The following is a 19380-nucleotide window of genomic DNA, read 5'->3' as shown; positions in this document are numbered from 1 at the left end:
GCAGTAAATGCCCAAAGGACGTATGAGAAAAAGAGAGATCAGACGGGGTCGCCCAGACAAGATGCACCAAAAAATCATAAAGGAGACTCTGTGCTACGAGAGGACTCACTGAGAATAACTTTAATAACTGTTCCTTGAGGAAGCTAACGAGGGAGAGGTGTGGGAAGGGAGAAACGCTTAAGAAGGAGGGTTCAATTTATACAAATCTGATGACTTTGAACTCCCAAGGAAGCACCCCAGGTTGTACTAAGCAAGGCTGACCCTTGGCTGAGGTCAGACGTCCAGGTGGCCCCCTGGAGCTGGGGCTGGAGTCCTGGTGGGAGGTGAGGAGAGGCCGTGGGTAGCGGGCTTGGAGGAGGGAGTGGACGGGTGAGTCAAGGCCCGGCCCGCCACAGTCCTGCCCCTGGCCCCTGGGAGCTTGCCTCCCTGTGTCCGGGCCGGGCGAGGGGTTAATGCTATGGCCAGCGGGGAGGCCTGGCGGGCCCAGCGGGTTCTGTGGGCCTGGACTCAGTGGGGCGGGTGGCGCCGCTCGGCCAGGCTCCCGCGGCCCAGCACCTCCCCGCTGAACTGGTAGGTGAGCTTTTTCTTGACCTTCTTGACCTCACCCGTCTTGCCATAGTTGCGCAGGGCGCGGGCCATCTTCTGGTAGGTCATTTTCTTGCGGTTTCCCTTCTGGATGCCCCAGCGGTGTGCCAGCGCCTCCTTGTGCTTGGACGAGAACTGGAAGGTGCCCTTGTCCTTGTCCACCCACCAGATGCTGTCCTTCATGTCCCCGCTGCGGAGCAGGTCGAGCAGGAACTGGTACAGGCGGATCTTCTTTTTGCTGCCTGTGGGCGGGAGGTGGTCAGTGCCCTAACACGGGCTCCCGCCCTCACCTCCCCCTGATGTGGGTCCCCCTGGGGGTGGCTGGTCACTGGGGAGGGACTGGTGGTGGGGGGTGGTCTACCGAGGAGTGGGCTCCCTCACCCCACGCCTGGCACTCACACCGGCTCACACCCGTTCACACGCAGCCCGGAGAGGTTCAGACACACATACACCCTCCCGGGCTCGGTCACAGAGATGCACTCTCATCGACACACGGAGAGGTACAGATGGTCTCAGATGCAGTGCGCACTTTAGCAAACGTTGACACGCTCACAGATACGGACACCGCACTCAGCTCTGTGGTGTGACTGCTGTGCCCTTGGCTGGGGTGCATGGGGCACATCTACGGCCAGGGTCAGGGCTGGGCCGGACGGCGGGGCCGCCCTACCTGTTTCCCCATGCAGGAGGCCGGGCCCTGGCTCCAGGCCATCAGCCTCCCCGTCAGACACCTCCAGCGGGGGGCTCTGCCTCTCGCCCTCCTCCTCATCCGAGCTAGGCTGTGCCGGGGACAAGGAGGGGTATGGGAGGCACATCCGGGGTAGGTAGGAGACCTGGAAAGGCAGGGAAAGTGGGTTGAGGTCAGTGAGGGCCGGTTCACAGCTCAGAGCTGCTGAGGAGGGGCCATCTGAGCAAGAGAAGTGGGAGTAAAGAGGGGGGCAGGCCAGCAAGGGGCAGAAAAGTTTGGGAGAAGGCTGGGGAAGTTGGAGGTCAGTCGGGTTACAGGGGTCAGGCAGGGTCAACTACACACAGGGAGTGGGTTGTGGGGGACCAGGGGCTGCTGGAATCAGGCCCTCCCTGGGCTCCCAGTTCAGGGCCTCGTGGCCAGGGGAAAGGGTACCCTTTCTTCATATGCGCAAAGGTGCCATATGGCCTAGCATTCTTGGGATCAGAGGTGGCAGTGAAGAGGGGCCAATGGGATGGTCGGGGATGGGAGCGACCGGGATTTAATAAGTGGGTGAACAGTGAGAGAAGGGCCAGCAGAGGTCAGCTAGGGGTGGTAGAGGTTAACGGAGGTCACTGATCGGGGTGGGGGTGTCCGTGGGGCTGAGGAGGGTCAATAAAGGGGGTCGGTGGAGGCCAGTGGAGGTCAGTTCCAGCGACTAAGATCCACGAGGGGCCGGTGGATGGGGATCACAGTGGGGATCAGGAAGGCCGTTGAGGTCAGGCAGCTCACTGGAGGGTGGGAATTATCGGAGCTCTGTCCATCGCGGAGCCGGAGGAGATAAGGGTGTGGGGTCACGAGGTCAGTCAGAGGGTCAGGAGGCAGCCGTTGGGGCTCCGGCCGCCGTTGGCGCTGTGGGGCAGGAAGCCGAGTTGAGTAAGAGCCTGTGTCAGCTTCCTGTGAAGCGCCGGCCTCACCACAGGCCGGGTCCCACGGGAGCCGCGGCCGCACGCACCTGGTGGCCGATGCCCGCGTGGGCCGTCGCCATGGGGGTGTCGAGCACGTGCATCTGCTCCAGCTCCATGTGGCGATAGAGCTGCTGCAGCTGGGGGGGCTGCACGCTCTGCAGCTCCGTGAAGTGGTTCTCGGTGAAGCTCTCGAACTCGCTGTGCACGTGGTGCGGGTGAAAGTCCCAGTAATGGTCTGCAGGGACGGCCGGGCGGCGTGCCGTGAGCGCAGGGCGCGGGGCGGGAAGAGGCGACCACAGTGGAGAAAAAAGCGACGTCAGGCCACAGGGGGCTGTTAGCACAGGCGGGGCCGGGCTCCGGGTTGACATTCATTCGCCCCCACCCCCACCTCGCTATTTACCATCCCCATTTTACAGAGGAGGACACTGAGGTGTGGCAAGGCCGCCTAACATGCCCGCAGTCAGAGGCCCCGTCGATGGCAGGCCTGAGCCAAAGCCGGCATTCCCGGCAACCCTTTTGTCCTGTGTCCAGGCGGTCACAAGGACACGGGTCCTGGCTCTGCCGTTCACTTTCTGTGTGACCTCAGGCACATGCATGGGCCTCTTCGGCCTCAGTTGACTCACTTGTAAAATGGGGATAAAAGTGACTGGGAGGATACAAATGAGTTCACATTTGTAAAAACTCCCAGCCCCAGAGCAGGCCCTCAGGGGGTGCTGATTCCCTCCCTTCCAGCTCCTGCGAAAACCAGTGGTTCCTGAGCCCATAGTCACACAAACACGGGTCTTGTCACATGGCCCAGGTGTGATGACAAAGTCACAAGGCTGACATTCCTCACACACCAGAACTTGCCCAGGCCCACGGTGCTGCCCCTTCAAAGCCATGCCCTTGGACAGCTGCGTCTGTCTTCCAGTGAGGTTACCAGGACTAAGGGCTCTCCTGGAAACTCCCCCATAGGTGCTTTCAGAATCTGTGGTGGGGTGGATTTGAGTTTGGGGAACAGCCACATGCCATCGGAAGCCCTGGCTTGGGACTAGGACATGGTTTCTCTGGGCATCTTTTCCAGGAAAAAAAACAAAAACCTGCCACATGTCTGTGGAGTTTCTGGGTACGGTCTGGGGTCCAAAAGAAGATGTGGTGATGGGGACCACCACCAGCCCCGTGTGTGTGTGTGTGTGTGTGTGTGTGTCTATCTTCGTCCTTTTTTTCTCACATACAAGCACATACTTATTTACTCACACGTCCCAAAAATATGTGTTTTTTTGGCTTTCGAATGGTTATCAGAAGACTTGCTTTCTAATCTTGCTCTGTGGTGGCATTCCTGCGTGACCCCAGACAGGCTATTTTATCTCCCTGATCCTCCAATTCCCCAGTCTAAAAGTAGGGACCCGACTGGGTAGTGAACCCACAATCCAGGCAGCCCACACTCCCACCTCTACAAGTCTACATGGCACAGAAGAGAGAAGGTACACGATTTGGGAGCCAGACAGAGCTGGGCTCAAATCCTGCCTCTGCCATTTTCTGTCGTGTGCTATTGGGGGGGTCATTCCACTTCTGTAAGCCTCAGTTTCCTCATCTGTAAGATGGGGCTAATAATTATACCCATCTCGTAGTCTTGTTGTGAGGGTTAAATGAACAAACGCCTTCAAGGTGCTTAGAATAGAACCCTGCACGAAATTAGATCCAATAAACATTACCTGTTACTAATACAATTAATGTGTTATTCTAAAGAACCCGGATTAGCACTTGAGCAAGTGGCAGATACTTTCATATATATTTATTTATTTCCTCTTCTTCCTCCTGTTCCCTGCCATCTCAGTGGCCCAGAGAAATAGTTTCGGTGAGCCTGGCTGTCACCGTCTCCCAGAGGCCAGAGCTGGGCCCTCAGCATTGTACCATGTGGACAGTGACTGGTTTCGTCCTCGCCTTATTCCCAGTGCCTGGACACAGCAGGCACTCAACGAACATTTCCTGAATGAGTGAATGAATGAATAAATGAATGAATTCTAGCCTCCTGAGAACTCTCCCTGAGTCTCCTCCACAAAATTATCTAAACCTGAAGGGAAAACAAAACAACATTTAATTTGTATTTTCATCTTGCAGCGAGTAAGCAGGACCCAGAAGCTCTCCCCTTGCCCAGGACAGTTGGCTCTGTGCTTTAGAGATGGGCTGTTTTGGGGGCTCTGGGATTTGGTGAGCCAATCCAGGCTCCTCTCTAGAGATAGATCAGCCCTCCGGCCCCACTCTGGCCCCTCCCATTTTCACCTCCCCCACCCTGGGCTGAACTGTCCAGATCTTGGCACAATGCTTTATCCTGCCCACCGACCTCCACCCTCAAACCCACTATGGTTCCAGGGTTCAGGGGACCCCGCATGCCTGCAACCTTCCAGGTGTGGAGTGAGGGGCCCCCGACTGCTCTTTCCCTCCTGCTCCCCACCTCTGCTCTAGCTTCGCATGAGACCCCTGAGCTCATTCTTGGAATCCCAGCCTGAGGCCAGCATTTCCCATGGAGGTCTCAGTACACCTTCACCAGAGTCGCTCTGGGGGGTTTGGGCCCCTCCTTGGAGATCCAGTGAATCAGAAGCGCTGGGAACTGGAATTTAACGGGCCCTAAGGAGGTTCTTGCACTCACTGACACTCTGGAACCCTGCCCCAGGGTCCTCTGAAAGCTGCAAATGGGACTCTTGAGCTACAATTAGTTTCAAAAGGCCCAACGGAAACCTCGCCTTTACCCTTGATTTGGGTGTTCAGGCAATTATGTAATAAACGCTGTCTGGTAGACAGAAACGTTCTGAGTATGGGGGCCTCTGAAGGGACACAATACAAGGAAGCCTTCATAGTGCGAAAGTCAGCACTCTTGGGCTCTTTGGACCTCATTTATAGAGGACTTCACAAACGCATTGCTTTATCCCTATTTGTCCCTTCAATGGGTTCCCCAGGTCATCCTGCACCATGCCTCCTTAGCACAACACTGCACCTCAAAAGAATATAATTCCATTTGCATATCTGGAGTTAGTTCTGGACCCTCCTTTTTATAGCCTATTAGGCCACCCAGCACACAGTAGGCCTCCATAAATATTCGATCAAATGATCCATAAGAGTTAGCTTTTAACATGTATTTTTAGGTACTGGGCACTATGCTAAGTACTTAATCCACATTTTCTCATGAATCCTCACCCCAACTCTGACAAGGTGGCCACTATAGTATGATCTTTCTTTTGCACATGAGGAAACAATGACTCAGATTAAGTCCGTTGTCCACAGACAGCCATTGGTAAAGTCATGATCCAAACCCACCTGTGTCTGCCTCCAGGGCCTGAACTACCAGTATACCATACAACTTCTGAGGAACAAGACTGTTAATTAAAGCTTTAATTAAGACCGATGGTGGCGCCGACTTTATCGACTGCTCTTATGCACCTGTCTACCATCATCCACCCCTCACCGTCATTCATCCGTCTTCCACCCATCCATCATGCATTCATTCATCCATATTCACCCATCCACCCATCAGTGTCTGTCATCAACCCATCCATCATGCACCCACCAGTTGCTATCCATTCATCATCAATCATTCCCTTCATTCATCCATCCATCATCTAACCTGCCAGCAGTGACCCCATTCATCTTGACCTCTCATTACCTGGGACCAAAGTCTTACCCACCCATCTCTATTCTTCCTCAGTATATTTGGTGCTCCTAATATCTGTATGTCACCAGGACAAAAATAAAGTCATATTCAAAACAACACACATACTCAAAATCAAAGCCTTAAGTGTCATTCAGTTGACTTTATCTCCTCAGAACAGGAATCCCAGCCTTAAGCCCAGGGTTCTCCCCAGGGGAGCAGAAGTAAGATCAAGACAGAGAAGGAAGATAAGGAATTAAGACAAGGGCTGATAAAAACAAAATAAAACAAAACAAACAAACAAAAACCTTCTTAGGAAATCACAGACCACTGGACAAGGGGTCCTGAAGGTCAGCCTTCCCGCACATTGTTCAGATTAAGGGAACCGGAAGCCCTGAGAGTGGAGAGCTCCAGGCTTCATCATACTTGTCACTCTCTACTTTGTATCCTAATTATTAAAGTTTTCGTTATTCCCCCTGTTAAAATAATAAATCTGGTAGGACTTGTGTTTTATTGATTCCATAGCACCTAGCAATGTGCCTGGTGTACAAAAGATGCTTTGTATATATTTATTGGATGGATAGGTCCATGAGAGATGGATGGAGGGTTTGACAGGTAAAGGGAAGGACGATTGGAAAGCTGAACGAGTGGAAGATTAGATGGGTGTGAGAACACATCGGTGGATGGGTGGACGGTGCATGGTATGAAAGGATAGAAGAGTACATGGAAAGATGGAAAGATGGAGGGAAGGAGTCATACGTTGGAACTCTGGTTCCTTCACCAACCCCACTGCAAAGAGCAAATCCTATCACATCCATTGCGATGGCTGTTATCAAAGAAACAGAAGCTAACCAGTGTTGATGAGGATGTGGAGAAATTGGAACCCTTCTACACTGTTGGTGGGAATACAGCATGGTACAGCCACTGTGGAAAACAGTATGGAGGTCCTCAAAAATGAAAAATAGAACTACCATTTTACATCATGTATATTTTACCACAATTAAAAATAATAATAAATAGTAAACCTGATGAGCCGTGCCTTCAAAATCTATCCTGAATCTGTCCACTTCTTTCTCTCTCTATTGCCACTACCTTTGGCCAAGCCACCGCCATCTCTTGCCTAGATTATGCCAGTAGTCTCCTCCCAGTGCTTTCTCGCTGTTCTGATTGTGATCTTCTCTCCATCTATTCTCCCACAGCAGCCAGAGTGACTTTTTAAAAAGCTTATTCAGTGGAACCAGTAAGTGGTAGGAGAAGAAGGCACTGAAAACTTGCAGGGAGACAGAACTAAAGTAAACAAGCAGAAAAACAAACAAAAACAAATTAGTCTACATTCAAAACAGAGGACATAAAAAGGCATCCAACTTCAAAAGAAAAACTCTAGTGACCAGAAGATAGAGAAATGCTTTCAAATTCTAAGGGAAACAGGATTTTCAGCCTAGATTTCTATACCCTGTTAATCATAAAGATATGAGAAAAAAGCAAACAACAAAACCGTACCTCCCACACACCGTCTCTTAGGAGACTGTTGTCAGAAGAATAACAACTCTTGGGGCACCTGGAGGGCTCAGTCAAGCATCTGACTCCTGATTTCGGCTCAGGTCATGATCTCACGCTTCGTGAGTTCAAGCCCCGCGTCGGGCTCTGTGCTGACACTGCTTGGGATTCTCTCCCTTCTATCTCTCTGCCTCTCTCTCTTTCTCTCTCAAAATAAATAAATAAACAAATAAACATGGGGGGGGGAGAATAACAACTCCTATCCATGTTACATAGCACTCGCTATGTGCCAGGCACGGTTCTAAGGATTTTACATACAGTGACTCATTCAATCCCTACAGCAATCCTATGAAGTAGGTATCATTATGAAGAAGTTGAGACCTAGAGAGGTGAAATGTCTTGCCCACGATCACCCCAGATAGTAACGGGGAGATGGGGTGTGAATCCCAGTAGCCTGGCTCCAGGAAGAGGGCACTATCTCCTTGCTAGCCTGCCCCTCATTCTCTTTTTCAAGGATGAGCAAGTACAGGTAGTCAAAGAACACCATATGGCTCAGCTGTGAGTAATCTTCACATGGCCATACTCCTGGAAAATTCAGATACTGATGTAACAAGAGTTACTGTACAAAGAAAGACAAATACTGTATGATCTCACTTATATGTGGAATCTAAACCAAAAAACAAAACCCCAAACTTATAGACAAGGAGATCAGATTCGCGGTTGCTAGAGGGCCAGGGCCAGGGTCATGGGAATTGGAGGAATGTGGTCAAAAGGTACAAACTTCTACGTATAAGAGGCACCTGGCTAGCTCTATTGGAAGAGCATGTGATACTTGATCTCGGGGTTCTGAGTTTGATTCCCACACTGGGTGTAGAGATTACTTAAATAAATAAAACTTACAAAAAAAAAAAAACCTTCTGGTTATGAGTACTGGGTCGCAATGGTCACCACAGCTAGCAATGCTGTATGGTAGACAGTAAAACCTTGGTTAGCGAGCATAATTCGTTCCAGAAACATGCTTGTAATCCAAAGCACTTGTATATCAAAGTGAATTTCAAGATCATGTGACATTCAGTGTCACGTATGACTCATATTGCAAGACATCGCTTGTATATCAAGTTAAAATGTATTAGAAATATTTTCTCGCTTTGTGGAACACTGGCAGAACAAGTTACTTGCAGTCCAAGGTTTTACCGCATTTGAAAGTTGCTATGAGAATAGATCCTAAAAGTTCTCATTACAAGGAGAAAAACTTTTTTGTATCTATATGAGGTGAGGGATATTTCACAATATCTACATACATCAGCTCATTATGCAGTACGCCTTAAGCCCGCACAGCATTGTGCATCAATTACATCAATAAAATGGAACAAAGTTACTGTATAATCATTTGGGTATGTGTGAAGTGTGGGTGAGTGTGTGTATGCTCTGAATGACTACAGAGCCAAAGTCTCATCTTTCATAGGACAAGATGAAAAATTCAAGCCAGACTCATCTCCACCCAGCGTATAGAAGGAACCCATTAAATGCTATGAGTGAATAAACGAATAACGTACTAAGTCTCTCTTTCATATCTTCGTGTGCACATTTACTTAGTGCTGTGATAGAAAGACTGGACAACTAGCTTTCATCCATCCCCGCCGGGCCACTATGTCATGAAGAAGTGCCGATGATAAGCTTTAGTAAAAAGCAGCAGCTTACAGAATAGCATGAGGCTACGATTCCATTGTGGGGTGAGCAGAATGTGCATATGTGTATGTCTGCACTGACAGATGTACAGGAACATAAATGTGGAATAAAATGTCTACAGGGATTGACTAAGGTGCCATCAGTGGGGAGGGAAGTTGGGAAGAGGGAAATATTTTCCTTGATAAAGCTGTTGTTGATTATTTTAATAATCAAAAATTAAGGGTTTAAAATTTATTTAGATTTTCACCACACACACACACACACACACACACACACAATTCAGATCATGTCATTCCCCTGCTCAAAACCCTCCAATGGCTTCCCATTCCCATTGTTTGTAGGATAACACCCAAACTCCTGCCATGGCCTTCAGGCACTGTGTGATCTGTCCTCCGCAGGTCCCTCCGGCTTCCCTGGGTCTCCACTACGCCCTGCGTGCCCCGGCCACCCAGGCCCTCTCTCAAGGTCAATGCTACATTGCATTTGCAGTTCTCTCTACCTTTGGGTGCGTGTTCCTTCTCTTTACTCAGATTTCACCTCAACTGCCCTCCTCAGAGGCCTTCCCTGACCACCCGAATGAAAGTAGCCCCTAACACAGGCACTCTGCCTTATGTTACTTTGCTTTTTAGAAGACTGCTTATTGCCTGTCTGCTTAGTTGACTGCCGCCTTTTCCCTCACTGGAATGTAAGTTCTGTGAGAGCAGTGGCTTTGTGTGGCTTGCTTATCACAGAAACTCCAGTGGCTAGAATGGTGTCTGGCCCATGGCATGCAATCAGAAGCTATTTGGTAGATGGAAAAATGGGGGATGAGTGGGCCTGAGGAAGGATGGTAAATGTTGGGAGGATGAGTGGGTGGCCGCAGGGGTGAGTGGTGGAAGGGGTGGGTGGCTGGTTGGTTGACTGTCACCTAGGTCAGTTGAAAATGACGCAGTGGATCTGTCACAGAGCCCTCTGTGTGTCTCCCACTCTCCCAGCTGCTTCCTCTCCCCCAACTGGGGGAAGGAGTAAAGCTAACATACTCTGACCCGAAAGCTCACTGGGCCTTGTGCTCAGCCCCTCGCACCTTTTGTGCATTAACTCAGTGAATCATTACACCTCTACGGGGTCAGTGTTTCCATGCTCTCACTTCCATATATGAGGGAACAAGGGCTCCCAGAGGTTAAGTCACTTGCTCTAAGGTCACACACACTGGTGAGTGATGGAACCGGGATCAGACCTAGGTCCAACCCCAGTGCTTTTTTAATAAGTTCAACCACCTAAAAAAAAGGCTAAACCCAGAGGACATGCAGGAACTAGTGAAGAATGTGGGGTGTCTCTACTCTTGGGTCTTCATTAGGAAAGGACAGAACAGGTGCACAGATCAGCAGAGATGCCCAGATGGGCGATGATGGGGCAGGGGGTGTGTGTGGGGTGGGGGGAGTAGGGTGTAGGGTGGGGAGTAGGGGCCAGGACACCCACGGACTCCAGAGGAGTCTCCGAAGGAATCGGGCATGACCAAAACAGGGTGCTCGGGCATCTAATCAAGAGTCATTCCTAGAGCCCCAGCCCTGATATAAGGGACCTGCCTGGGCACCGAGCCAGGAAAGCACAAGCACTTTCTCTAAAGTGCTCACTTCATCAGCCCCAGCCCCTGGTCTAGCTGGTTTCTAGATGCGTGCACACACCCTCATATTACAAGAGGGGACACTGAGGCTGCAGCGGGCCCAAAGGAAATGACCCCAAACCCAGTGAAACTGACTGGAGGTTAGGCCAGAGGGGAAAATGTCCCTAATGTTGGAAGCAGTCCCAGGCCGCGCTGAGTTTGCTGAGACCTGGCCGTCCTGCTGCCTGGAGCCACCAGGGGGAGCCAGTCCTCAAGGCCAGAGGGACCTTCTCGGGTCCTGAACTGCTAGGGGCAGGGGTCACCAGTGCTGGTCTCTAGGTCACAGAGACCCACCCTTGATCCTGGCTGGGGGAGATGGGAGGAGGGGGTGGGTGAGGGAGACTTTCTCTCTAAATTGTCTGGCTTTTCCACAAAGAGATCGTTTTGCTTGCAGAATCATAAATGAGCTTTAAAGGATGAAAAAAAAAGGATGCTTTACAACCTTCCTAGCCCTGGGATTCTGAAAGAAGTCTGTGTGTTCCCCCATGAGGGCTGGAGGCATATCTACCACCTACTTCCAGGACATGGCCCCCAGGTGTGGCCTGGCAGTGTGAAATCTTCCTCCGCTGTGGCACCCGACCTGCCTCTCCCTCTGGGGCTGCGGACACCCCAGTGCCTGGCCTGCCCCGGTTTCAGAATCCTAGAGAATCCCCCAATGAAGACCTGCTAACTAGGCCTTCTCACTTGGGCTCAGGGGTCCCATGGAGACACCGAGATCCCCTTTGGGTGTCCTCTCACAGTGCCCTGTCCAGGTGCCAGCCACCTAATGCCTGTCCCCGTCTACCCTGAATTTGCTCCAGGGTCGAGGCTGGGCCGGGGGATGGGCAGCGAGACTGGGACAAAAGGACCCTTGGCCCACACTCCGTCGTCACTCCCACCCCAGCAAACTGGGGCTCCAGCCCCTGCTGAATGAGGGGGACCTCAGAGCCTTTCCCTTAGTGAGCAGTTCTCAAACAGGGGTGATTCTGCCCCCCAGGGGACATTTGGCAACGTGTGGAGACATTTTTGGTTGTCGTGACTGGTGGTGCTTCTGGCATCTAGTGGGTAGAAGCCAGGGATGCTGCTAGACAGCCTACCATGTACAGGGCAGGCTCCCACAACAAAGACATTCTCCAGCCCCGAATGTCAACGGAAGTTAAGGACAAAGCAGGGAGCAGAGCCGCCCCACGTGGAGTTCGGGGCAAGGGGGTGAGGACAACAGAGAGGATGAAGGGGCCTGGGGGGAGGGGGAGAGGAGAAAGCCCTGGACCTGGAGCAGACAGACTGGGTTCCACCCACCGGCCGCGTGACCCTGTACAGGTCACTTAGCTCCCCGAGCCTCCGTTTCCTCATTTGTGAAAGGCCACAAGGACTGGACCAGATGATAAACGTGGGCGAAGCTACCCTCATGCCCTGGCACACCAAAGATGCTCAATAAATGCAGGCTGGGGGTGTGGGGCGTGGGGGTTTAGAGTAGTAAGCTCACGTCCTTTGAAAGCTAGTTTAATCCAATTCTCAGGATCCCAAAGAAGCCTTCCCTTCTCCCTCAGTGCCCAGGCCAGGCTGGGGACGCGGGGGCGGGGGAGGGCCCTGTACTCACCGCTGTGGCTTTCTCCATCACTGCTGAGATAGGGGTAGTATTCGTGCGTCTGGCGTTGGTACAGGTCCGTGTCATAGGGAACCAGGTCTTCCGATGGCTGCTGAGAGAGGAGGCAGTCAGGACTCGGATGGTGGCGGGACAACCGCGGTCAGGTTGGCAACCCCCGGTATGTTGGGGCCACACCACCCTCTCACACTGAAGGGACCGCATCAGGCCTTCAGCCCTCTCTCTGCCTGACCTGGGAGAGGCCGCAGTGGGGACAGGAGAGCAAGACCCTCGGCTCCTGCAGAAAGGGGCTGACAGGGACCCCCCAAGGTCAGAGGTCAAAGGCGGACCAAGGCTGAGAGGAGAGCATGGCCTCCCCGCACCCCCTCCCCTGCACAGCCACACTCCACACGGACACCTGCACCCCAGGTCCCCATCTCACACGGGAACTCTCACATCCACACCTCCAAATGTACAGACGCTCCCGTGACACGCACACTCCCACGTGTGAACTCACACCCACAGTCTACCCACGCTCACCTTTGCCCTAATTCTACAGGTCACTCACATTCACACACACTTGTGGTCACACTCACACGCACTGTTGTGCACTCACCCTGTAGGCACACGCAGTCACTTGAATTACCGCACGTATCCTCACACTTGCCTTCAAGCACCTTGAACTCAGGCTCGTACCCGCACCGTCATGGCCGCGCACGCTCCACTTACACACCCACCCCCATAGCACACATGCTTGTCCTCCGGCCAGTCTCCACAGCCCACGCCCGGGCCCAGGCACCCTATGATGACCAGTGGCCGTTCACACTCACGGATTGTATAGTGCTCTCCAGGCAGGCTCGGGGGCCATGGGCCAGCTAGAGCCTTGGTCCTCTCCCTCTCCCTCCTCCGTCCTCCTCCTGACACACCCACTGGGATATTCCCTTCCCTCCCCTCCCCTCCCTCCCCTCACCCCTCATTGCTCCCCCCACCCCTCCCTGTCCTCCTCTCCCCTTCCTCCCACTCTAGCCCCTCACTCCTCCCTGTCCTCCTCTCTACTCCTCCCCCTCCTCCCCCTCTACCCTCACTCCTCCCTTTCCTCCTCTCTACCCCTCCCCCTCTTCCTCCTCCCCCTCCACTCCCCACTCCTCCCTCTCCCCCTCTCCCCCTCCTCCACTCCACTCTTTCCTCTCCCCCTCCTCCCCCTATACCATACCTCACTCTTAGCTGTCCTCCTCTCTACCCCTATCCGTCCTCGGCCTCCCCCCCACGCCTCCCTGGCCTCCTCCCCCTCCTGCCCCTCCAGCCCTGGCTCCTCTGCATCCTGGTGCAACACAGGGACACGCACACACGCAGAGTCTTTACAACAGTCCTCAGGCCTCTCCCCACCCCCGCAGTGTGCGCGCAGGGATTGCACAACAGTTACTCAGGCCCTCAGAGCTTGGGTTGGGGGCCAGGGCTGCCTTGGGAGCCCACCTTCCCAGCAGTGCTCCCTTCTCTGAGGGGTTTGGCATAGCAAACCAAGAAGCTGTGCCTCCCGCCTAGCTGTGTCTGGAGTTCAGGGATTGAGAGGTCAAGGGTCAGAGACGCTGCGGTCCAGCTCCTGGGCCTGTGGCTTTCTTGAGGCGGCCTTGGCTCTTCCTGGGACCACCTCCATCACCCCCTGCCTGCCCCCTCCTCTCCTTCTTGGTGATGGGCGGGGGAGGGTGGGACGGGCCCAGCTCCAGGGCCGGCTGGCTGGGGTGGTCTGTGTCAGGCCAGGAGCCCAGCACTGGGTTTCCAGGCAGCCCAGCCCAACAGCAGGATGTCAGGCCTGGGGTGCCTCCCTGGGCCCCGAGGCCTGACTGGGGTGGGGTGGGGGGAGGGAGCAGCCTCCAAGCCGGGAAAGCTGAGTCAGGTGGGCAGGCCCTGCCAAACCCTTCCCGTCTCTCCCAGGGCTCCCCACCCTCGCTGAGTGGGGATGGGGTGTGAGAGAGAGAGGGGTCTTCTCTGAGGGGCCCAGGTCTGCATCTGCGTGAGGCTTTAACTGTCACAGACAGCAGGAGTGGTGGGGACCTGCCCTTCCCCTCCAGGGGTCCCTTGGGACTCCTGCTGCTTCACCTCTAGTCTCTGCCCCAGCCTCAGCCCCCGCCCGGAACTCCGGTATCCACTGACCAGGTCCTGTCCCGGCACCCTTGCGCTGAGCCCCAGGATCGGCCCAGCTCCAGCGCCTGCCCTCGTCTCCCACGCCCTGGCCAAGGCACCAACCAAACTGCCATCCTAGTCTCTGCTCTACTCATTGCTGCCGCCCAGCCCCTGCCCCTGCCCCTGCCCCTGCCCCAGCCCCAGCCCCTGGGGAGAGCCGGTCCAAGGCCCAGATCTTTGGGTCAACAACCATGTCCCCTGTGCCAGGCTCCAGACTGGGCACCGGGAACCCAGACATAAGGCGGCCTTAGTCTCCAAGAGCACCGGGGGCCGTGGACTGAGACATCTGGCCTGTTGCCTCCTGTCCTTTAAGCCTTTACTGTCCTGGGGACTGGCTTCCCCCCACACCAGTCTCCCCATCTCCTCCTCTGCCACCTCTCTGCCACTGCCCTCACCATCCCCACCCCGACACCCTGCCCAGGAGCTTCGGCCTGCCACCCAAGCCCCTAAAGCACCCAAGTCTATAAATAACCGTTCAGGCCCCACCGATCACAGCCCCACCATGAGCCCAGCCCTCAGCCCGCCAGGGCATGCTCTGAAGAAACCAATGGCCCCCTCGCTGGATCTCAGACTAGGCGCTCCAGGGAGGAAACACCAATTTCCCACTGATAGCTAACCGGGAGGGCAGCTGGCTGGTGGGTTGGAGGGCAGGCGGACTGGCGTCTGAGGGCCGAGGGTCGAGCCAGTAGAGGAGTCCCAGTACTCACAGGGGGGACGAGGGGAAACCCTTCCATTTTGCACGCCTGTAACATCCAGCCGATCTCCTAGCCGGTCAGGTCCCCTGCTTCGGTGGGGGCCAGTGCGGAGCCCCTCAGGATGGGGCGCCCCGTCAGGGGCTGGGACGAACTCAGGGCGGGCTCAGGGCTCAGGCCTGCCCCATGAGCTACAGGAGCCCTGGGTGAGCCCCCTCCCTTGACATTGCAGGGCCAGCGCAAGTTCCTGATTTTATCGAAGGGCCTGCCACTGGGAGATAGTCCCCTTGGGGTGACATCACCGCCCCAGCCCGTTTGCATAAATCTCTTGCGCGACAGGAAGTCTCTGGCCGGCTGGGGCAGGTGGTGCTCCAGGGGCTGGCCTGGGAGGCTATGGGGGCCAGGCCCCCTGCCCAGAGGAAGCTGGAACTGTGAGGGGCGGTCTTGGAGGCTGGGGTGGGGAGAAAGAGTGGGAGGGAGGAAGGCCAGCTCTACCACAGGGAGGCCATTGCTGCCCCCACGCCCTGCTGACGCCCCCTAACCCCTAACCCCACAAATGCCCAGTGCTCTTGAGACCCCATGTGGCCATCAGTCACTTGCTTGGGGTCAGAGCTGGTGGTGGTGGCTACTAGGGGCCTTCAGTTTCTGGGGTCAGCCTGGCTGGCTGAGAGCTCTGATCTAGCAGAGTGCCAGGCCTGGCTCTTCTGGGTCCAGGGTCCCCAACACTTGTGTTCTATCCAGCCTGGGGCTGGGCTCTAGGGCAAGGTCCTCAGCATAGTGCTATTTGTCCTTTCCCTCTGAGTTCCTTCACACCAGCTTCCCTTCCATCAGAGGATGGTCCTGGGTCCTTACGCCTTCCCCTCCCAGTTTCCCAAGTACCACTTCTTCCAAATCCCTAGGGGCTCTATTCTCAGCCCAGATTTCTCAGTTTCCCCACTCCTTGCCAATGCCTGAATGTCAGTCTAGTCTTCCCAGTTTACAAACCTTTCTTGTTTGTCCATCACTCATTTTCCTACCATTCTATTTTTTTGTCTATATGTCCATCCATCTATCCCCCCATCAAGCCAACCATATGTTTATTTATTTATCAGTTTATCTAGCCGTTCATTTATTCTTCCATTTACTTGTTAGTCTATTCATCCATCCACTCATCTGTTTATCTATTTGTCCATCTAGCCATCCATATGCTCATCTGCTAGCCCATCCATCTGTGATTGACCGATCACTTTATATTTTCATCTTTAAAAAATTTTTTAATCTTCATTTATTTTTGAGGGGGGGGGAACAGAGAGAGAGGGAGACACAGAATCTAAAGCAGACTCCAGGCTCCAAGCTGTCATCACAGAGCCCGAGGCAGGGCTCAAACTCACAAACCGCAAGATCATGACCTGAACCGAAGCCTCCTAGGCACCCCTATATTTTCATCTGCTTATCCACTGTATATCCAGCTCTCAATCTGTTCGTCCACCGGTCCATGCATCCACCCGTCCACCCATCTACCCATCTACCCATCCATCCACCGATCTACCCATCCATCCATCTATGCATCCTGCCAGTATTAACTAAGCTCCAGGCTCTATCCTGAGTTATGGGAAAGTAGGTAAGTACTGGACAAGATCCCTGTCTTCAGAGAGCACCTGATCTAGTCTGGAAGCCAGGGATGAATAGAGACATTTTTTGATCCATCGACCTCTGGTGAGTCCACTTCGCTGCAGAAGAACTTCTTGAGCATTCTATTTCCTCCCACGTGTAGTCTTACCCTCCGCTTTATATCCTCTTCCCACTAAGACTAGCCTGCCTCTTCCCATCAGTGGACTCCCAATCCCCCAAGTGTTTCTTCACTGGCAGCAAAGACCAGGGATTCACAAGGTCTAGGTTCACCGTTAAATCTATTTCACTTCCTTCTTCACTGATTTTTTTTGCATCTGTACTTGGGACTCTCCAAGAGGTCCAGGTCACAAGTCCTTAGGACTCCCTAGGAACATGACCAAGGCCCCTCCCCAAGAGTAGGGGACAGCCGCCTCCAAGGGCGGCTGACTTGACAGGAGTTCCATTCCTACTCCCCATTTCCCCATCAAGAAGGCCACGTCCCAGCTGACTGCATGTGTGTGGGGTGGGTCTACCTCATGAGAACCAGGTCCTGCTTGACGTGTTCATTCTTCATTCATTCAGTCATGTCTTGGTTTGGTTTGTTTATATGTTTATTTGTCTACTAATTCTTTCATTTCATCACTTTTTATTGAAGGCCTTCTATGTGCTGGGCCTGGTAAGGGGGCACAAATATGAAGAGAGCACGTCCTGGGCCCCCAGGAGTTCACAGGCTTGCAAAGAGAACACACAGAGAACACACATGTTAAACAGATAGTATGGTTCTTTCAGGGGGTGGGGGAACAAGAGAGAGGTGCTACGTGCATTGGGGAGTGATTATTTTGGTCTAGACGACAGGTAGGGAAGCATGCAAGGGAAGAGGAGTGTCTAGCTGAGGAACCAGCTTGGGCAAAGGTAAGAAGGTGGAAAAGAACAAAGGAACAGTGAGCCTTCGTCCTGTGACTAGAAACAAGACAAGAAAGCAAAGAGCCTTGAGTGTCAGGCCAAGGAGACTGGGTTGCATCCAGGGATAGACGTGGAGCCTTTGCTGTTTGTAAGCAGGGAGTGTGCTGCTCATTTCCATCGGTGCAGGCAACATGCTGTGTCAGCTATGTGTTCCTGAGGCCTGAGTCTTGAGGGGCCCCAGGAGAGGAAAGAGATTCCATTATCCCAAGTCTGGCCAAGCCCAAGGGGCCTGGATACAGAAGCCCCAAAAAGATCCAGGGGCCAATCTCTAAAAGTGGGGAAAATGACTCTCACTCTCTGTGCAGTAAGTCACAATATCTGTGTCCATTTGAATACCAGCAAGCCCTCTTTACCCTTCCTCCCATTTCCCCTCCTCCCAAAACGTCCCAGAGGCCTCCTCCCTAGACGTTATACCCCCAGGGATCCGCTGTTATTCAAAGCCCTCGGAATAGTAGCACCCAGATTCTAAGCAATTCGGACCCAGAAGGGTCTGATAATCAACCACCTAGGATCTCGTAAAAGGGCGGGGAGGACACTTTTTTGAGTGCCCAGCACTGTGCTGGGTCTTCCACCCTTGTGATCTGACGTAACCAAGACAACGATCTGTTAAACTGAGGCCCAAGAGGTCAGTGACTTGCCCAGGGTCAAGTGTGTGAGTGGAGAGCTGGGGCATCAGATCGGCCTTTTGGGTCCCCGTGGGGAAGCAAGGAGCAGAAGGAAGAAGGGAAAAAGGCTGAGAAGCCAAGCACGGAGGGGGCAAGAGGGCAGAGAGGGGGGAAAGGGAGGATTGGAAAGGAAGAGGGGAAAAAAGGGGAGAAAGTAAAAGAAGGAAGCAGAGAGAGGTGAGATAAGAAAGAGAATAGGCAAGGGGGTGGAAGAGGAGGGCAGAGGGGAGAGGGAGAGGAGAGGGACAGCCTCCTCCTCCTGCAGGGGAGCAATGGGCCCAGAGAGGGTCCCCGACTTGCTGGAGGTCCACAGGATGCATCGTACCTGGGCTGTGGCTCTCATCCTCATCAGTAAGGAATGGATCTGAAACCGAAAATCTTGGAGGCTCCAGGGAATGAGAGGAAAAAAACCCACATTTTAAAAATTATTTTATTTTTTAAATAGGTAACATAGGCACATGGTACAAAACTCAAAGGCACAAAAAAGGGACACAGCTGCCCAGTTCTCCTTCCAGAGGCAACCCTCCCCGTTACCTGATTCTTGTGAATTTTTCTAGAGATAGTCTGAGGAGACACAAAAAGGCAGGTATACTATTTTGAAAACTTTACACAAAAGGTAGCACACTAAACACATTGTACTTACCTCTGGTTCTATTTTTCCCCTAAATCCATTCCACGCCGACATAGAGAGCTGTCTTATTCTTTTTAATGACTATAGTATTTCACTGTTTGAATGGACTCTAATTTTTTTTTTTTTTTTAATTAAGCTCTATACCTGACATGGGGCTTGAACTCATGATCTCGAGGTCAAGAGTCACGTTCTACCAACTGAGCCAGCCAGGCACCCCTGGACTGTGATTTTTTTAATGTTTATTTATTTTGAGACATAAAGAGAGAGAGAGAATGCTAGCGGGGGAAGGGAAGAGAGAGGGAGAGAGAGAATCCTAAGCAGGCTCCACACTGTCAGTGCAGAACATGACATGGGGCTAGAACACACGAACCACAACGATCATGACCTGAGCCGAAATCAAGAGCCAGACACTTAACCAACTGAGCCA

General features: G+C 53.1%; 1 protein-coding gene across 4 annotated transcripts; it reads right to left on the bottom strand.

Annotated features, from left to right (window-relative positions):
• Positions 1-94: 94 nt before the first annotated feature.
• On the bottom strand, positions 95-15403 carry SPI1 (Spi-1 proto-oncogene). Of its 4 annotated transcripts, none has more exons than XM_049647374.1 (6): positions 15120-15403; positions 12247-12346; positions 2262-2449; positions 2039-2158; positions 1253-1415; positions 95-827 (listed from the first exon to the last, which is right to left on the bottom strand). In XM_049647374.1, the coding sequence occupies exons 1-6, from the start codon at positions 15162-15164 to the stop codon at positions 508-510; spliced, it is 936 nt and encodes a 311-aa protein (XP_049503331.1). In that variant the 5' UTR covers positions 15165-15403; the 3' UTR covers positions 95-507. The 4 variants fall into 4 exon arrangements, with proteins under 4 accessions (XP_049503331.1, XP_049503340.1, XP_049503347.1 ...); XM_049647383.1 differs by having other exon boundaries at positions 12247-12343; positions 15120-15400; XM_049647390.1 differs by lacking the exon at positions 2039-2158 and having other exon boundaries at positions 15120-15396.
• Between the last annotated feature and the right edge of the window lie 3977 nt (positions 15404-19380).

This window comes from Panthera uncia, chromosome D1 (genome assembly GCF_023721935.1).
Source record: "Panthera uncia isolate 11264 chromosome D1, Puncia_PCG_1.0, whole genome shotgun sequence".
Taxonomy (NCBI): domain Eukaryota; kingdom Metazoa; phylum Chordata; class Mammalia; order Carnivora; family Felidae; genus Panthera; species Panthera uncia.
The sequence above is the reverse complement of the archived record's forward strand: the minus strand, read 5'-3'. Positions and strand labels throughout refer to the sequence as shown.

Excerpts from the sequence above, each read along its gene's own strand:
- SPI1 (XM_049647374.1), bottom strand. The coding sequence starts at position 15,164 with ATGTTACAGGCGTGCAAAATGGAAGGGTTTCCCCTCGTCCCCCCT. Across the intron at positions 2,450-12,246 it reads TGATGGAGAAAGCCACAGCG|ACCATTACTGGGACTTTCAC; the intron begins GTGAGTACAGGG and ends CCGTCCCTGCAG. Across the intron at positions 1,416-2,038 it reads CCGATAATTCCCACCCTCCA|GTCTCCTACCTACCCCGGAT; the intron begins GTGAGCTGCCTG and ends CTGCCTTTCCAG.